The sequence below is a fragment of the Miniopterus natalensis genome, chromosome 18 (assembly GCF_054644295.1).
Source record: "Miniopterus natalensis isolate mMinNat1 chromosome 18, mMinNat1.hap1, whole genome shotgun sequence".
NCBI lineage: Eukaryota > Metazoa > Chordata > Mammalia > Chiroptera > Miniopteridae > Miniopterus > Miniopterus natalensis.
Genome location: NC_142098.1, coordinates 41184737 through 41200256, shown reverse-complemented (window position 1 = coordinate 41200256; position 15520 = coordinate 41184737). Strand labels below are relative to the sequence as shown.

At 58.6% G+C, this 15520-nt stretch overlaps 1 protein-coding gene across 1 annotated transcript; it reads right to left on the bottom strand.

The window, feature by feature from the left end:
* Nucleotides 1-2243: 2243 nt before the first annotated feature.
* Nucleotides 2244-13263, bottom strand: EPN1 (epsin 1). The gene is made up of 10 exons (XM_087826971.1): nt 12514-13263; nt 8563-8812; nt 7090-7214; nt 6626-6700; nt 6087-6170; nt 5136-5439; nt 4713-4823; nt 4502-4588; nt 3370-3624; nt 2244-3273 (listed from the first exon to the last, which is right to left on the bottom strand). Exons 1-10 carry the CDS (start codon nt 12739-12741, stop codon nt 3065-3067), a joined length of 1728 nt encoding a protein of 575 aa, XP_087683097.1. The 5' UTR covers nt 12742-13263; the 3' UTR covers nt 2244-3064.
* Between the last annotated feature and the right edge of the window lie 2257 nt (nt 13264-15520).

Here is a 15520-nt window from a genome sequence, read left to right as displayed (position 1 = left end):
ACTAATTGACTTTCTCTATGATGCAGAAACCAGACCTATATAAACAGTTAAAACATGTGTGTGGCCCTGGTCAGGTGGCTCAGTGGTTGGAGTGTCGTCCTGGACACCACATACTTAGGTTTCAGGTTTGATCCCAGTCAGGTTGTGCAGGAGAGCCTACAGATTGATGTTTCTCTCTCCCCCTTCCTCTCTCCAAATATATATATGTATATAAAATAAAGCATATCCTCAGGCATGGATTAAAAACAGACACACAGAGATGTGTATTTTATTTCACTCAGCTGCAGAAAAACACACAGTTGTTTCAAGTGCACACCCCAGGGCACTGGAGGAGGGCAGAGAGGGCTTCAGGAGCAGCTTGATCAAGGAGGTTCATGTGCTCGAATATTTATTTTCAATAAGGGAGGGAGGGAGCGGGGGAGAAACATGGATGTGACAGAGACTCATTGATTGGTTGCCTCCCGCATGCTCCCTGGGGATGGAACCTGCAACCCTGTTGTAAGTAGACAAGGTTGTTCCCAAGGTGTGTGGGTGGGGGGCGATACCGTCCACACTTTTCTGTGCTTGACATTGAAAGTCCATTACAATTTGTATTTTAAGGTGCAAATGTTAAACAGTGCTCTTAGAAATTATATTCGAATCGATGTGAAATAATGTGGATGAAACATAAAGCTAAAGAATTAGCACTACGAGTAGGATAAAAGCCCGAAGACATACTCACTAGGAGGCAAAAAGACAGCAGAAGGAACCATTCCGGGCGGAGCGCATGTGGGGGACAGTGGGGTTGTCCTGGGGGCGGGGGGGCTGGAGTCCCGCAAAGTACCAGCCCGGGGAGCAAACTCTCTTAAGCAGCCGGTCGGTCCACATGTCAGGCGTGGGCCTCGCCGCCTCTGCGACGCCCACGTGGGGACGTCCGTAGGTGACCTGCCGTGGCTAGGCCTCTGCACAGTGAGGGGCGAGCTGCGGCTAAAGGCACGAAGGCGGCGCCGGCCCCGCGTGGCGGGGAGGAAGATGCTGGGGCACCAGCCAGGGGGCAGATGGGCTGACCGGGAGGGCTCTGCGTGTCTGGGTGGATTTGTGAGAAAACCTGACGGTGCCACTGAGAACCTGAGGTCCTGAGCAGCGGCGAGTCGCTGCAGAAACGCACAGAAGGCTGCCCGTTGGAAGGACGTCCTAGAGCACGCGTGGGAGGGAGGCACGGCGACGGCGCCCGCGTGGTGTCCTGGGACCGCCTGTCCCAGCACCTGCCGATTCCACGCCAGACAGGGCCAGGCCTCGGACTCTGGCGCCCCCTGCTGGCCTCAGGCCGCACAGGCCTCCCCAACCCAGGCGCCGGACTCTAAACCCAGATGGAGCCCAGAGCCCGCAGCCTGTCCTTCCGCAGGAAAGCCCGCGGTGGGCACCTGTCCGCTGCAGCCCTCCGAACAGACGCCCTGGTCAGAACCGCACCCACACGACCCTTCAGCACCCAGAAAGGGCCTGCGCGGCTGGGCCCCAAGCCTGGCATCTGAGCCTCGCAGGGGCCTGGAGACGAATTTGGAGGAAAAACACGAGGCACACGCAGCGGGAGTGAACCAACGAGGCAGGAATGACGCTCCTTCAACATCTAGTAAGTACGAACCTGGGTGCTCAGGCCTCAGGGGAGTGGGGGGGCAGGGTGTGTGGCCCCTAAATGGCAGCTCCCGGTGAGAAGTGGGGGCCAGAACGTTCTGCAAAAGCACAGGAGACACGAGACTCGGGCCGCTGTGCATCTCACACGGAAGCGGGGTGCCCAGCAGAGGGAACAGCCCCAACCGTGCCTGCGTGCTGGGGTCCCACTGTCCGCTCTCCGCTGTGACAAACGCAGACTGAAAACACCAAAGCACGGTTTATTTTACTGCCTTCCCTGCTTCTTTTAATTTTTAAGTTGATTTGAGAAAAAGGGAGAGGGAAGGAGAAAGAAACATGGATTTGTTGTTCGTTTATTTATACGCCCATTGGTTGCTTCTTGTAAGTGCCCTGACTGGGGATCCAGCCGGAAACCTTGGGGTTTCCGACGACACTAATCAACCGCCCGCGAAGGCAGGAAGGAAGGAGGCGCGGCCGTGGGTCCCCAGGCCCCGCCCCACAGCAACTGCCCAGGCCACCTGGCTCCCAAGAGCACAGGGCCCGCCCTCCCCCAGGCCCACGAGTCACACCGCCCGTCCTGAACCAATGGACCTGAGGCGGTTCTACATCCCTGGGCCTGTCCCCCGGGGGGTCCACTCTGTCCGGCCAGCCCAAACCTTCCAATCACCCTGGTCTGGAGGGAGCCAGCGGGGGCCACCACTTTCACCCGCACATGCTCACTCGGGCTGCCATCCCTCTGGAGGCCTCGGTCCCCAGGGCTTTTCTGAAGGTCACGTGCCACCCCTCCTGTCGGTCAGCCGGTCAGCCGTGGGGATTAGGCAGCACAGGCCACCCTGGGCAGGCTCAGCTCCTCTGTCTAGCCTGTGACTCTGTACCTGCCTGTCCCCTCACCTTTGCCCAGAGTGTCTCCAGGACAAGAAAGTCTGGCTGACGGCGGGGTGTCCGGCCCCGGACCATCACAAGGGGCAGCACCTGGCCCTGCTAGGGTGCCCCTCCATTCCACCTCCACGGCTTCAGAAGGGTCGGGAAACCAGGGCTTCTGAGAAGGGGGTGCTGCCCCCACGCCTGGGTCCCCAGGGTGAAGGCCCATGTGGATCATGGACGGGAACTCCAGGAGCCACGCCCATGAGAATTGCCATTTATTCCCAAAGTTGCCAAAATCATCACCAAGGATTCACCGAGGGTGTGAAGGGAGGCTCAACACTGATTGAGGGGCCAGTCAGGAGCGGGAGGAGGGGACGGGGCGCAGCTGTCCCTCCTTTCTAATGCCACGGAAGGGGTCCTCCTCTGGCCGGCACCTCCCCGTCCCCAGGTCCAGTTCTCGGGAGAGAGGCGGGGAGGTGGGAGGGTGTAGTGTGAGTGGCCCCAGGAGGGCGGGGCTGGGGCCGCTTCACATGCACTCACGACACTGGATTCCGGAGCGGGGGCTGGGCCAGGCCGAGCCCCTCCAGCCCGCTTATAGGAGGAAGGGGTTAGTGTTGGGGGCCGGGGGGCCCGGGGGCATGACGGGGGGCAGGCCTGGGCCCCCGCCCAGGGGAGAGATGTATGTTGGTGGCGCCCCCGGAACCGGGGGCCCGGGGCTGAGCCGGAGCTGGTTCAGGGTGAGCGTCGCAGGGGGCGCAGGCTGGAAGGGGTTGGTGACGGAGGGGCCGGTGGCCGGGGCTCCTGAAAGAGAAAGAGGCCAGAGGCCCACAGAAGAGTCAGGGGTCTGCCAGCGGGAGGCTGGGGCCAGCCCAGCATCCCTGCCCAGGTCACACTCACCGCTGGGCAGGAAGGGGTTGGAGGCCTTGGCTCCTGGCAGCGTGGGGCCCGGCCTTGTCACCAGTGAGTCCAGGTCCACTAGGGCTGCGTTGGGCCCCAGGAATGACTCCGGCGTCTTCCGTGTGGGCGGTGTGGGGGTCGGGGCAGCCGGCGGGGGGCTCCCCACAGCCTCGGCCAGAGAGCCCCCGACTCCGCTCATGTCGAACGCCCCTGGGCTGCGGGCAGGCACCTCCCCCGCGAGCAGCTGCAGCTCCCCTGGAAGGAGTAGAGGGATTCATGGCCGAGTGGCAGAGCCCAGGGCCAAAACCAGGAGGGTCTGAGTCCGAGGGGCAGGTAGAAGGAACACCAAGTGACACCTCCAGAGCAGTGACCAGGGGCTGAGTGACATGTCAGTTTGAGGTCTGCCTTTTAAAAAAGTTGATTTAAGAATTCTATCTAATGCTGAAAAATATACAAATTGGTATGAATAAAAGGCCGGGAAGAATGCAGACTGCAGGTTGGGTAGTAACCTAAGGGAGCCCTGGATGAGAGACAGGGAAGGGCTGGGACCTTGACCCCTGTCTGCAGGGGGCCCCGTCAGCCCCAGGTATTTGTTTCCATAAAAGTTGGCTTCACTAGAAGAGACAAAAGGGCACAAAGGGGCCCTCACGGGTGGTGGGAAAATGGACACCTCACCTCCTAGAGAGGCTCCAGTGAACCCCCATCACGGCAGACACACCACCAGACCCAGGGATGGTCCCCAGACAGAGCCAGCCCCACCCGCCGGAGGATGGGTGCTGACATCGCAGAGGTCCTGGCCCTGGGCAGTGGGCATGTGAGGAAAGGGGGCACTGTCCCCGCAGCTGCTGCACCACTACTGACTGCTACAGGGAAGCATCTGGGGAGCCTGCGACTCTCACTCGGCAAGTTTGAGAAAGGAACTTCTTTATATTATTTTTGCAACTTTTCTCTAAGTCCAAAACTATTTCAAAACAAAGTTAAAATTTCTTTTTGAAGATGGGGAACGATCAATTACACCTCAATAAACCTATTTTTATAAAAGATGGGTGCTGCACCTGGCCCAGGCTGTACTCATCTGCTACAACTTGACCCCTACCTCGGTCAGGTCAGTGGGGCAAGGGGGGGCCCTCACCTGTGCTGCTCCCAGACGTGGGCAAGGCTGTGCGCAGTCGATCAAAGTCAGAGAACTCGTCAGGCTCCGCGTCAAAGCCCCCGACCACTGTGGGGTCACGGGGATCAGTATGTACACTCAGCTCCCCAGGGGTAGCCTCCCACCCCTCCCTCCTCAGGAATAAGGGGACCAGACACTTCACTTGCAACTCTGCCCCTCGCCCACACAGTACCTGCGGTGCCATTAGTGCTGGGCTTGGCAGGTGACCCCCCCCAGGGGTCCGAGAAGGCTGGGGCTGGGGCCCAGGGATCGGAGGCTGGGGGTCCACCAACCAGGGCCCCACCTGGATGAGGAAGGAGGCAGGTGGGGGTTTGTCCCCTCAAATCTGTGGCTGCTCACAAACACAAGCCCCTCCAGGTCCCCTCCCCTTATCACCCCTTCACTCCCAGGCCCAGCCCCTCCTATCTCATCAGGGTCACACTGTCCAGCCAGGGAGGAGCCTCACCTATGTTCACCAGATTTGCCTGCCCACTGGCGTCCAGCTCCTTCCCAACCTCTCCCAGAGCCCTTTCCACTATCCCCACTCCCCAACCATCCTCTAGGCTGTCTTGTCTGAGCCCAGGACTGCACCCAGGACATGGGGGCTGGCACTCACCGTCTGAGCTCCCCCACGGATCAGGTGTGGGCCCCTCTCCAGCTGCGGGGGCCTGGGTCCCACCCCAAGGGTCAACCTGGGCTCCTGCAGCGGCAGCAGGCCTCCAGGGGTCCCCGGAGGCAGGTGTAGGGGCTGGACCACCCCAGGGATCAGCAGCTGGAGGGACAGGGGTTCCCCCCCAAGGGTCCGAAGCGGGGGTGGCTGTGGGGATGGCAGCGGCCACAGGTGCTGGGCCCCCCCAGGGGTCGGAGGCTGTTGGAGGAGCGGGGGCCGTAAAGACATCAGCAAGATCCATGAGTGACGACTGCAGAGAAAGGGTGTGAGGGGTGAGCAAGACAGAGAGTGGTGGGGAGGAGACAGTGCAGGGCTGCATCCAGAGACAGAGGGACCCACCAGTACACTTGTTCCTAGCACCTGGCCTTCCCCACACCCTTCAAGAAGCCCTACTGATCAGCACACCCGAAGTCGGCTGGGGAACCCAGGTCACCTTGAGTACACCTGGCCCGGGGCCCAGCACCTGTTCCACATCACTGCACGCTCCACTTCCCAGCGCCCCACACTCACCCACATGCACCCACACGCACACAGCTTCCTGCATCCTGGGTGAACCCTGTTGACCAGACTCCTGTCTCTGTGATGTGGAGGTGACCCTCCCCACCTTCCTCAGGATAAAAGGAGCAGTGGGAAGACCAGCACAGCACTGAGGACCCAGGCCCTGGTGCCATCTTCCTCTGGGGTCCTGCTGAGCCATGTGGGGCCTGTCCCCACCCTGGGAATCTGGACCAGCCTCATGACTTGAAGGCTCAGTCTAGGAGGCCAGCCGTGTGGTGAAGACACTTGGGACACCCACAGGGTGAGGCAACAGAAAGAGAGGCTGGAAGACAAGTCAACTTGAGGCCTGGCCCATGCACCTAGGGCAGGGGCACAGAGGGAGTGCGGGCCCACACTCACCTCCTCCTGACCCCCGGTCTCCCGCTTGCTCTCCTCTATGGCCATCTGCAACCTCAGATCATCCCCACGGCGGATTCGCTCCTCCTGTTTGGGTAGGGAAGGAGGTGGCAGGGGAGGGTCAGAGTCTGAGTGACGGGACGGCCCAAGAACCCTCTCCCACCCAGACAAAGGTGACCAAAAATTAAAATGGGATGCGGACGATGCATAGGATGGGGTGGGACACAGGGTCACAGGCCGGGGAGGCATGGATGAGGACACTGATCTGACAGCCTGGGAAGCACAGAGTCTGCACTGGTGGAGGTGACCAGGCCTGGGCTGCCACGGAGGGAGACGGAGGCTCTCGCTACCAGGCACCTGCTGCACCAGTGGGTTGTCATCTGGGGCTCCATCCTACACCAAGTCTACAGCTATGAATGCTGTGTGTGAACGTGTGTCAACTAGTGAAGGGGCAGTGGGGCGGGGCCCTTCAGGAAGACGGGAAGAGGCGGGACCTGGGGAAGGTCCCAGGAGAGCCTGCGGGGCGGGGAGACTGCTCTGACCTTATCGTGCTCCTCACGGCTCAAACTAAGGGCCAGCTGGAGCTGGACGTCATCCTCGGGGCCGCAGGACGGGGGCTGGGGGAGAGAGAGTGTGAGGGGACAGGGTGGGGGAGGGAGGCTGAGAGATAGAGATGGGGGAGCAGGCTCAGAGAGACTGACACACAGAGAGACAGACAGAGAGAGCCAGGGTCAGACAAAGCCAAAGACACAGAGAAATGGCCCCCAAACTGTCAAGGGGCAGGCAGAGCTGCAGCAAGACAAGAGTCCAGGAGTGGGGGGAGGGGAGGCCCAGGACAGGACAGGACAGAGGCGGAGGACAGGATCTGAGGGTGAGCAGAGATAAACAGAGACAGAGCAGGCCTCCAAGAGGGCAGGCGGAGGGTGAGGCATGGAGATGGGATGGCAGAACAAAAGTCAAACCCTGCCGTGGCCTCGCCCACACCCTCCGCCAGGCCCTGGGGTACCTGGTCCGCCTCCTCCTTGCTCATGGCCAAGGCCAGCTGGAGCTGCAGCTCCTCCTCCCCGCTGCTCTGCGGCCACGCCTGCTCCGCCTCGGGCGGGGCCCCTGAGCCCACTGCTGCCGAGGAGGCTGGGGGGGGAGGGGGCAGTGAGACGCAAGGAAGACAGGGGAGCCCCAGAGCCAGACCTCCTGCTTGCAGCCTGGCTGCCCCCAAGACCCCAACTGGGACTCAGACACCAGATTCCCTAGGAGTGGGGGAGGGGACAGTGAGCTGTTATCCAGCCCCACATGGGAGGAAAGGTCAGGAAAGGACAGCCCTGCAGGTGAAGGAGGAGGGGATATCAGGAACCTCTGAGCCTGTGACCTGGGTTCCTGCAACGTGTGGGGCCTGTCCTTGGACCTCCTCCTGGGTCCCAACTGGGATAGCTCCCAGTATTTCCCAGGTGGGAACCAGTGCCTCGGTGTCCAGGGCTGGTTGACAAGTGTAGCTCTGGCAGGACTGTGGGCATTAGTGGAGGCACAACACCTGCTCCCGGCCCCATCCTGGGTGACCAGCCTGAGTCATGACTGAAGAAAGGATGGAGAGAAAGGGAAGGAAGAGGCTGACCAGGCAGGGGAATAGGCGAGGCTGGGGCAGGAGGGCACAGCTGAGCTGACCAGGCCCCAGCCTGGCCTGCGCCTGAGGCCTGCGAAGAAATAGAAGCACCAGGGCAACAACGCCCAATCTGAGAGCTTGGTGCCCGCCAGCCCCTCTGTGCCAGGTGCACTCCTGGCGCACCCCACACAGTGCCCCAGGGCTGGGGTCTGCAACCAGGCCGTGGTACTAGCCCAGCCCTGATCAGCCCACAAGCCAGAAAAGGGTTTCACGTTTTTATGTCCTTGGGAGAAAAAGTATCAAAAGGTGAGTAACATCTCAAGACGTGCAAAAAGCACAGAACCGGGACTCCAGGGTCTGAGCACAATGCCTGGGGGTGCAGAGAACACTGCACTCTCGAGGGGTGGGAGGCGGCCCCTAACAGCATGGCAGAAATACAGCCTACTGTGTCCTTCCCCAGAGAGGGCGCCACCCAGCTCCCAAGGGCCCTCCGAGAGCACCTCTCCCTGCACCCTGTGCCTCTGCCTGAAACGCCGTCTCTCGTGGCCTGGACATGTCCCTGACCTCCGTGTGAGGGCTGGACAGTAAGAGGATGCGACAGGTCTGAGCAGCCCTTTCCCCTGGGCACTGACCACTCACAGATAGGACTGTGGGCCCACCTATCTAACAGCTCCAGGGACCAGGCTGAGGGCAGGGCACACCCAGGCCCTTGGGAAGCTCAGCTAGCACTCGTGGGTGAATGAAGGGAGCCTACCTCCCAGTGAGGAGGGCAAGGAGGCAGTAGGAAAGGGGTGCTGGGACAGGAGAAGACCCAGCTCCTTGGCTACAGGAGCAGGGTGGGACAGGGACCAAACATGGAGACGCGAGCCCCAGGGGCCTCACCGGTGGCGGTCTGTGCCAGCTTCTCCTTGGTCTTGAGTGCATGAGCGCGCTCCTCCCGTAGCCGGTCCTCGTCGCGCAGCAGGGCCACCAGCTGCTTGGCCTTCTCCCGCACATTCACGCCCTGGTCCTTGCCGTCACGGTCCACGTACTGGAAGTCCTTCAGCGTCTGCACGGCGTACATATTCTCCTTGCACTGCTGTGACACGCGCTCTGAGCCTGTCTTGATGAGGTACTCCATCAGCGTCATGGCCTGCAGGGGCAGAGACACGTCACTCACTTCCCAGCGCCAGCCCACATGGCCTGCCTGTCCCCTCAATGCAGCCCTGGGAAGGAAGGCAACGTGGATGTGCTGCCACCGGATAAATCCTGACCACCTCCTGACAGCAGCACCCAGGAGCACAGTGTGTGATCCCTCATGTGTAGGGTGCAGGACAGGCAGCTCCACAGAGCAGAAGTGTGGTGGCAAGTGCCCAGGGTCTGGGGGTGACTCCCTGGGCACGGGGTTTCTGCCTGAGGTCATGAAAATATTCTGGAACTAGGCAGTGGGGACAGCTGAACAGCACTGTAAAGGCACTTAACACCCCGAACTCCAGACTTCAGAGGGATCAATGGGGTGGCCTGGGATCTACATGCATCTCTGTAAAAGGACCTGAGAGGAGATGTGACAGGTACAGTCACCCAACCCCTGGCCATCGCTGAGGCACAGACCCAGCAGCTTCTGTGAAACGCAAATCTAAAGAACACGGCGGAAGTAGACAACTGCCCCATCCAGCACCACACCACTGCCCCCGCACCACAGCACCACACTGTGCTCTCCACTGCCCCCACGCAGGACTGTGTCCTCCAGCGTCCCAGAGCCACACTACTCTCCACCACACTGCACTCTCCAACACACTGCACTCTCTATCGTCTGGGTTTTCCACCACCCCCACACCAGAGTGCGTTCTCTATCATTGGATGGTTTGAAATGGTCATCACTGCAAGTGAAACTTCACGTGGACAGGCTGGGAGAGCCACCTGGGAGAGCCACCGGGCAGACAGAGGGCAGGAACAACAGAACAGGGAGGAGGGACAGCCTTTGGTGCTTTCTGCATTTTATGATGTGACAATAGTCTTTTCAACAACAGTTAAAATTAAATGGGGGGGAAGGGGGTTGGGAGAGACTAAGTAAGGCCTTTGTGGTCCTGAAGCCCTGCAGGTCTGAAGAGTAGACTCTGAAAGGTCATGTTGCCAGTCTTGGAAAAGGGGACACCTTAGAATTTGCAGGTGATTCCAGGGGCCCCCTAAACCCACCCAGGAAACAGCAGAGGGAGGGGCACTCAGGGCAAGCCTCTGAACACTTTGACCTCTGCCCAGGAGCCCTGCTCTGGGTCACTGACACGTCCCCAACCTTCAGGGAGCCAGACCTGGGCGTGGTGTAGCCTTCGGAAGGTGTGCCTCAGGAGGTTAGTCTTTAACTGGCCCTCCAGGCATCACACAGTCACAGTTGAGGAGAAAGGAAAGGACGGGACACACCCACATGAGAGGCAGACTGAAAACCTGGGCCACCCCTGTTCCACACCACACATAACACAGCCCCCCGCAGAGGGCACACCAATCATACAACGTGGGACCAACAAATGCCAGATAAACCTTGTGTGAAACAAATCTGGAAAATTTTCATTTTCAGAGCTCCGGAGACTTTGGAATTGCAGTAAAAAAGATGGTGAACCCGGAAATAACCAAAATACCCACCAAGGGTGAGAGGCTCATGGATGAATTGCCTCGTTGTCCTATGAATGGGTGCGACACCCATCAACCTCCTAGACACAATGGGGAGGAAAGGAAGCTGACACAGAAACCCTGTAGTGAAGTTCTAGAACATCTTGGCAGACAGAAGGCACGGCCTGGTGCCTGGGGGTGGAAAGTGTCCTCCACGGCCCTAGGGGGTGGCTACACAGGTGCACACACTTGCAGGAGCGAATGGAAAATGGAAGATGTTTTAAAAGTGGGCAACTAGATAGCCCAATAGTCCCCATTCATTCTGAAAGCAGCCTGGTCAGGGGTGCCTGGGACACCAGATGAGTGTTGATTTAAAATGTCTTATAGAAGGAAGGGGCCAGGTGAACATGCCAGCTTTTCAGGCCATGCTGTCTGGTCCTGATCACACAGCTGTGTCCCATAGAACAGACACTGTGCATGTGCAGGGGCCTGGCCACGAGCCAATAAAGCTTTATTAACAAAAGGCTTGGGGTAGGGGGACTGATTTGGCCTGTGGGCTGTAGTTTGCTGACCAGACCCCACGTTCAAAGAACAAGGCAGGGGACACAGCCAAGTCAAGAGGGAGGTCTGGGGCTCCCCTCCCAGCACCACCGCATCCTGCAGGCCCCTGAGCCTCTTTGTGCCTTGGCTTCCTCACCTGGAACATGGTGACAGTTAAAAGTACCTCCACTGTTCTCTGCCCAATGCTGGTCAGAAACAACCTGCCGTCCAGGGCCCCGCAGGACACATGGCCTCTCACATACCTGTCCCCCCAGCCCAGAGAGCTACACTCCTGGATTCAGCCCTCCAGGCCCTGTCCTTCTCCATCACCTGCACACAAAGGCTCGCCTAGAAATGATCAAACAACTTATTCAACAATGAGTCAATCGAATCAGTGACCCAATCTTGGTTTGTCAGGGTAGGCAGGGAAACGAGCCACAGTAAACAGGCCTCATGTCCCTGCTCTGTGAGTGGTGTGACCCCTCCAGGCCTCAGTCTCATCCCAAGAACGACAGAACCAGCCCTCTCTCCACATGACAGAGAGCTGGGCCAGCGAGGCCCCAGGCTATGCCCATTTGGCCAGGGCTCACCAGGCTTGTCCATTACCACACATGGAGCAGGCCTGCAACCGACAGTTGCTGAAAAAAGGGCAGCAAGAGGCCCCACCAACACTCCTGGGTTGGACCCTCACATGAAGGGAGGTTCAGGGACTGGCCGGAGGCCAAGCTATCAGCAGTGGGGCATGGCCACCCATCTCAGCCCCTGCCCTTGGCCACTTCTTTACCCAGTGGGAGGGGGGACAGCAGGCTCCCAGAGCAGCGGTCAGGTGGGAACCCAGCCACTGAGTGCTTCCTGCAGACATGTTCCCTGTGCCCAAAGCCTCTGGTAGGTCTGTCTGGGCACAGGGTGAGGATGCATGAATCTATCACTAAGGCGAGTAAAAGGGCCACATTTATCAAAGTGACACATGCACGGGTCCTCCAACCCAGAAACTCCAATTCCAAAAGGTGACAAACACAGGGATGCTCACAGCACCTGTTTGTACAGTTGGTCACCTCAGTTATGACCAGCCCACACAACAGACTGTTATGCACTTGTTACCAAAAGGACAGTGACAAATCCTCTATGTCCCGATGAGGACTCATCACTAGGACTTAATCTTGTATTCCTATTTAAAAGTGGGTGTAACTGACCTATGGTAAAATTAATTCTTTCTAGCGCACAGCCCTGAGCTCCAACAACAGCCACGTATCCACCTGCAACCGAGCCCATGGCCCCGTAAGTCCCACCTGCAACCGAATCCATGGCCCCATAAGTCCCTAGAGCTGCTCATATACTTGGACATACACAGACATACACAGCCCCAGAGGAAGACAGAGGCTGCGGATGTGGCTGCCCCCAACAAAGGGAACTGGGCACAGAGGGATGGCCACTGCGCACCTGCTTAGGCCTTCTGGGTGCGTGAACCCTGTGAATGCGCTACTGTTTCAAAAATAAGTTTAAATCATCAGGATCAAAATCCTAAGATTTTAGTTACATCTGTGGCCACCATTAAATGAGATTTTACAGAGAGATGCAGACTCTGGCTCCACTGGAAAACCTGGGAGGTCGGCTGCAGCCTGTCCAGAGCACCCACCTTTCCTGCTCTGGCCAGAGTCCATCGCCCACCCACAGGGGTCCGCACGTGAAGCTGCCCAGGCAGGCACTGACCTTGTAGACGTGCCGCCAGTTCTTGCCGTGGTCGTTGAGTCGCTTCCAGATCATGCTCATGATCTCCGAGAAGGCAACGACGTTGTAGGTGAGGTCGGCGATCTCGGACATGAGCGAGCTAGACGGGCCCCAGGGGTCGTTGCTCGTGGCCTCGCGGACCTTGATCTCGGCCTCCGAGTAGTTGTGGACGATGTTTTTCATCTGGCGCCGCAGTGACGAGGTCGACATGGCGGCCAGTGGTGGTGCCGGGAGTGGGCCCCCCAGAACGTGGACAGAGGAGGCCACTCAAGGGAGGCCGCGACAGGGGCTGGCAGGTCACTGCATCTGAGAGGAGAGGACCTTGGAAACACAAGCAGAACCTGGGGCTGCTGCCCAGCCCAAACACCCCCACCCTCGTGGGGCCCCCCCCCTACTGCCAGCCAGGTGAAGGTCCTAACGTGACCTAGGAAGTTCTGGCCCTTGTCACCCTCCATTTTAGTCACCCTGTCCATTTCGGTTCCTCAAATGTATCTAGCTCCTTCCTGCTCAGGGCCCCTGCTCAACGAGGCAGAGTGTGCTGTGACAGACCATGGCCCCAGGGACACACCCCAGAATTCAGCACTTCCTGGCTCAGCCACCTGGGAGGGCTGAGAACTCCTGCATGTTTTCTCCTCTGTAAAATAGGGCTCCATTGGGTAACTCAGGGAGCTGAGAACCAAGGAGGAGGAAGCAGGCTATCCATGTGGACAGTGTCATGAGCTGGTCACCCTGCTCTCCCCCTCTCCCTCATCACCAGGTCACTCCCACTTGCCCCGAGAGCGCCACTTAAGCTTCCCAGATCTTAAAGAGCCAAACACCAAGGTCTCAGTTCCAGGAGGGCCTCTCATGGGTACACCTTCAGCCTGCTGTTTTTATGCTCATTTGTCTGATTCTGTGGCTAAGGCCTACCCACCAGCCCCATGGGGGCAGAGACTGCGTTTGTCTGGAGAGGCCTTTTCCCATCAGAGGATCTGGCCCGGAAGAGCCTTTCAATAAACTGGAAGGAAGGGAAGGGGGAGGGCAGGAAACACCTCTGGAGCAGGGTGGAGGGGGCAGAATCCAAGGCAGACACAAGGACACACACAGCGGAGGCGAGGGAGTAAAGAAGGCAGGGAGTAAAGAGGTGGAGGCTCAGGGGAGGAGAGATAAGGAACGGCACAGCCCTGGGCCCTGCCCCAGCTGCAACCAGACATCCATTATCTCATTTAACACCGGGGCAGCTGTGTTCTCACAGATGCCTGGGGCCTATGGAGGTTAAATATTTCAGCCAAGGTCACCTGCTGGGCCTGACAGCACAAACTCAACCCCTGGCCAGCCTGGGCTCCCTAAGTTATACCTTTAAACGGAGAGCAGGGTGACAGGAAAGAATCAGAAGGGGAGACTCAGGCAAACAGGCCAATCCTGGCAAGCACTCACCAGCCCTGACCCTGCACCCGGCACTCCTCTAAGTGCTGGACACACAGTAACTCAATCCTCAGTTCCATGATTTACAGGCACCTCGCCGGGGAGGAAACTCAGGCACAGAGTGGGTGATACCCTTTCCCTGGGACACAGGCCTCAGCCAGGAGCAGCTTGGATCCAGAGCAGGCTCTGACCACCACAGTCCATGGCCTCTCTAACCCACCATGGGCAGATACCTGCTGAGTCCTCCCATGACCTCAGCCCCAGGCACTTGAGGAAAGATGTGAACAGTTGAAGAGAGGTGGCCACAGCGCCATGGCCAAAAACACTTGGGTAAGAGATGATGTGGGAAGACTGAAAGGAAAGGGAATGAGAGAGACAGGGAGGGGGAGGAACAGAGAAAGCGGGCAGAGGAGCTATCCAGAGACTCGGTGACACAGGCAGGGACACAACCAGACACGGGGCACAGAGCGGAGAAGAGACAGCGAGGCACAAAGACAAACAGAAAAGCAGAAAGACACAAAAAGAAGCAGTAACCTGGGACTGAGAAATTGAGACAAGAAAAATGGAATATAAAGGAATATGGGTCCAAATCATGGCCATCAGCTCCCAGCAACCTCGGCTGTGAAATGAAGGAAAGAATCCCTACCCGGCAGGCTTGCTGATGAAATAAGACAGGCACATAAAGTGCTTGGCACCATGCCCCACAGATAGTTGGTGCTCAGTGACGCTGACTATTATCAGAGAAAGCCCAAACGTTTCCTACAAGAGCGGCATCAGAAAACGGACCATCTCAATCCCGAGTGTAAGATTTACAATGAAGTGCGTTAGAAAAATACACAACTAGCTCATGGTCGCCAAGATCCCACCAACACTGCTTAGCATGAGACTAAGCTTTTCAAAACTTTAAAAATAATTATTACATTCAATAGAGGACGGAGGACAGGGCAGAAATCCTCCAGGGGGTACTCAAAATGACCGACATCAGAAACGGCAGGACATTAAATCTGTAACGGGAAACCAAGGCTCCTGGCGGTAAATTACACGCTTTCTACCTGCCGAACGACAATGTCTCGCACATAACCACCATCCCCTCTGTCCAAACGCACAGCGGCCCTATGAGTAAGGCTCGGACGCTGCAATTTGGAAATAAGTCACCACAGACATCATAGGCGAGCAAGCAGCGGGCCTCATTCCAGAGCCCGGAATGTCAGCACCAGATTCAGGAACCTGGGGGAGGGGCGGGTCCGACCCCCAGCCACGGTCGCGCGGGGTCTTGCGGTGGCAGAGGAGGGGACAGGGCAAAAAGGTGGGCAGAGAGAGACACCTGGTGAGCAGAGGACACGGATGCCCAGAGCGAGACTCGAACATGAATCGTGACCAGCAGACACGTACAGACGCACGGGGGACAATGCTTTGTAAAAACGGCGAAACAGATACGGGCACGAGCAAGGCCGCGGCGCTGACAGCCGACACGGAGACGCGGGCGGTGCAGGCCCAGACGGCGCGGAGACACGAAGGCCACGGAGGCGACCGGGGCCGGCAGACACCCGAGCCCCTGCCCGCGCTCACCTCGGGCGCCTCACGC

Excerpts from the sequence above, each read along its gene's own strand:
- EPN1 (XM_087826971.1), bottom strand. The coding sequence starts at position 12,741 with ATGTCGACCTCGTCACTGCGGCGCCAGATGAAAAACATCGTCCACAAC. Across the intron at positions 4,589-4,712 it reads CAGCACTAATGGCACCGCAG|TGGTCGGGGGCTTTGACGCG; the intron begins GTACTGTGTGGG and ends GTGACCCCACAG. Across the intron at positions 3,625-4,501 it reads CACGTCTGGGAGCAGCACAG|GGGAGCTGCAGCTGCTCGCG; the intron begins GTGAGGGCCCCC and ends TACTCCTTCCAG.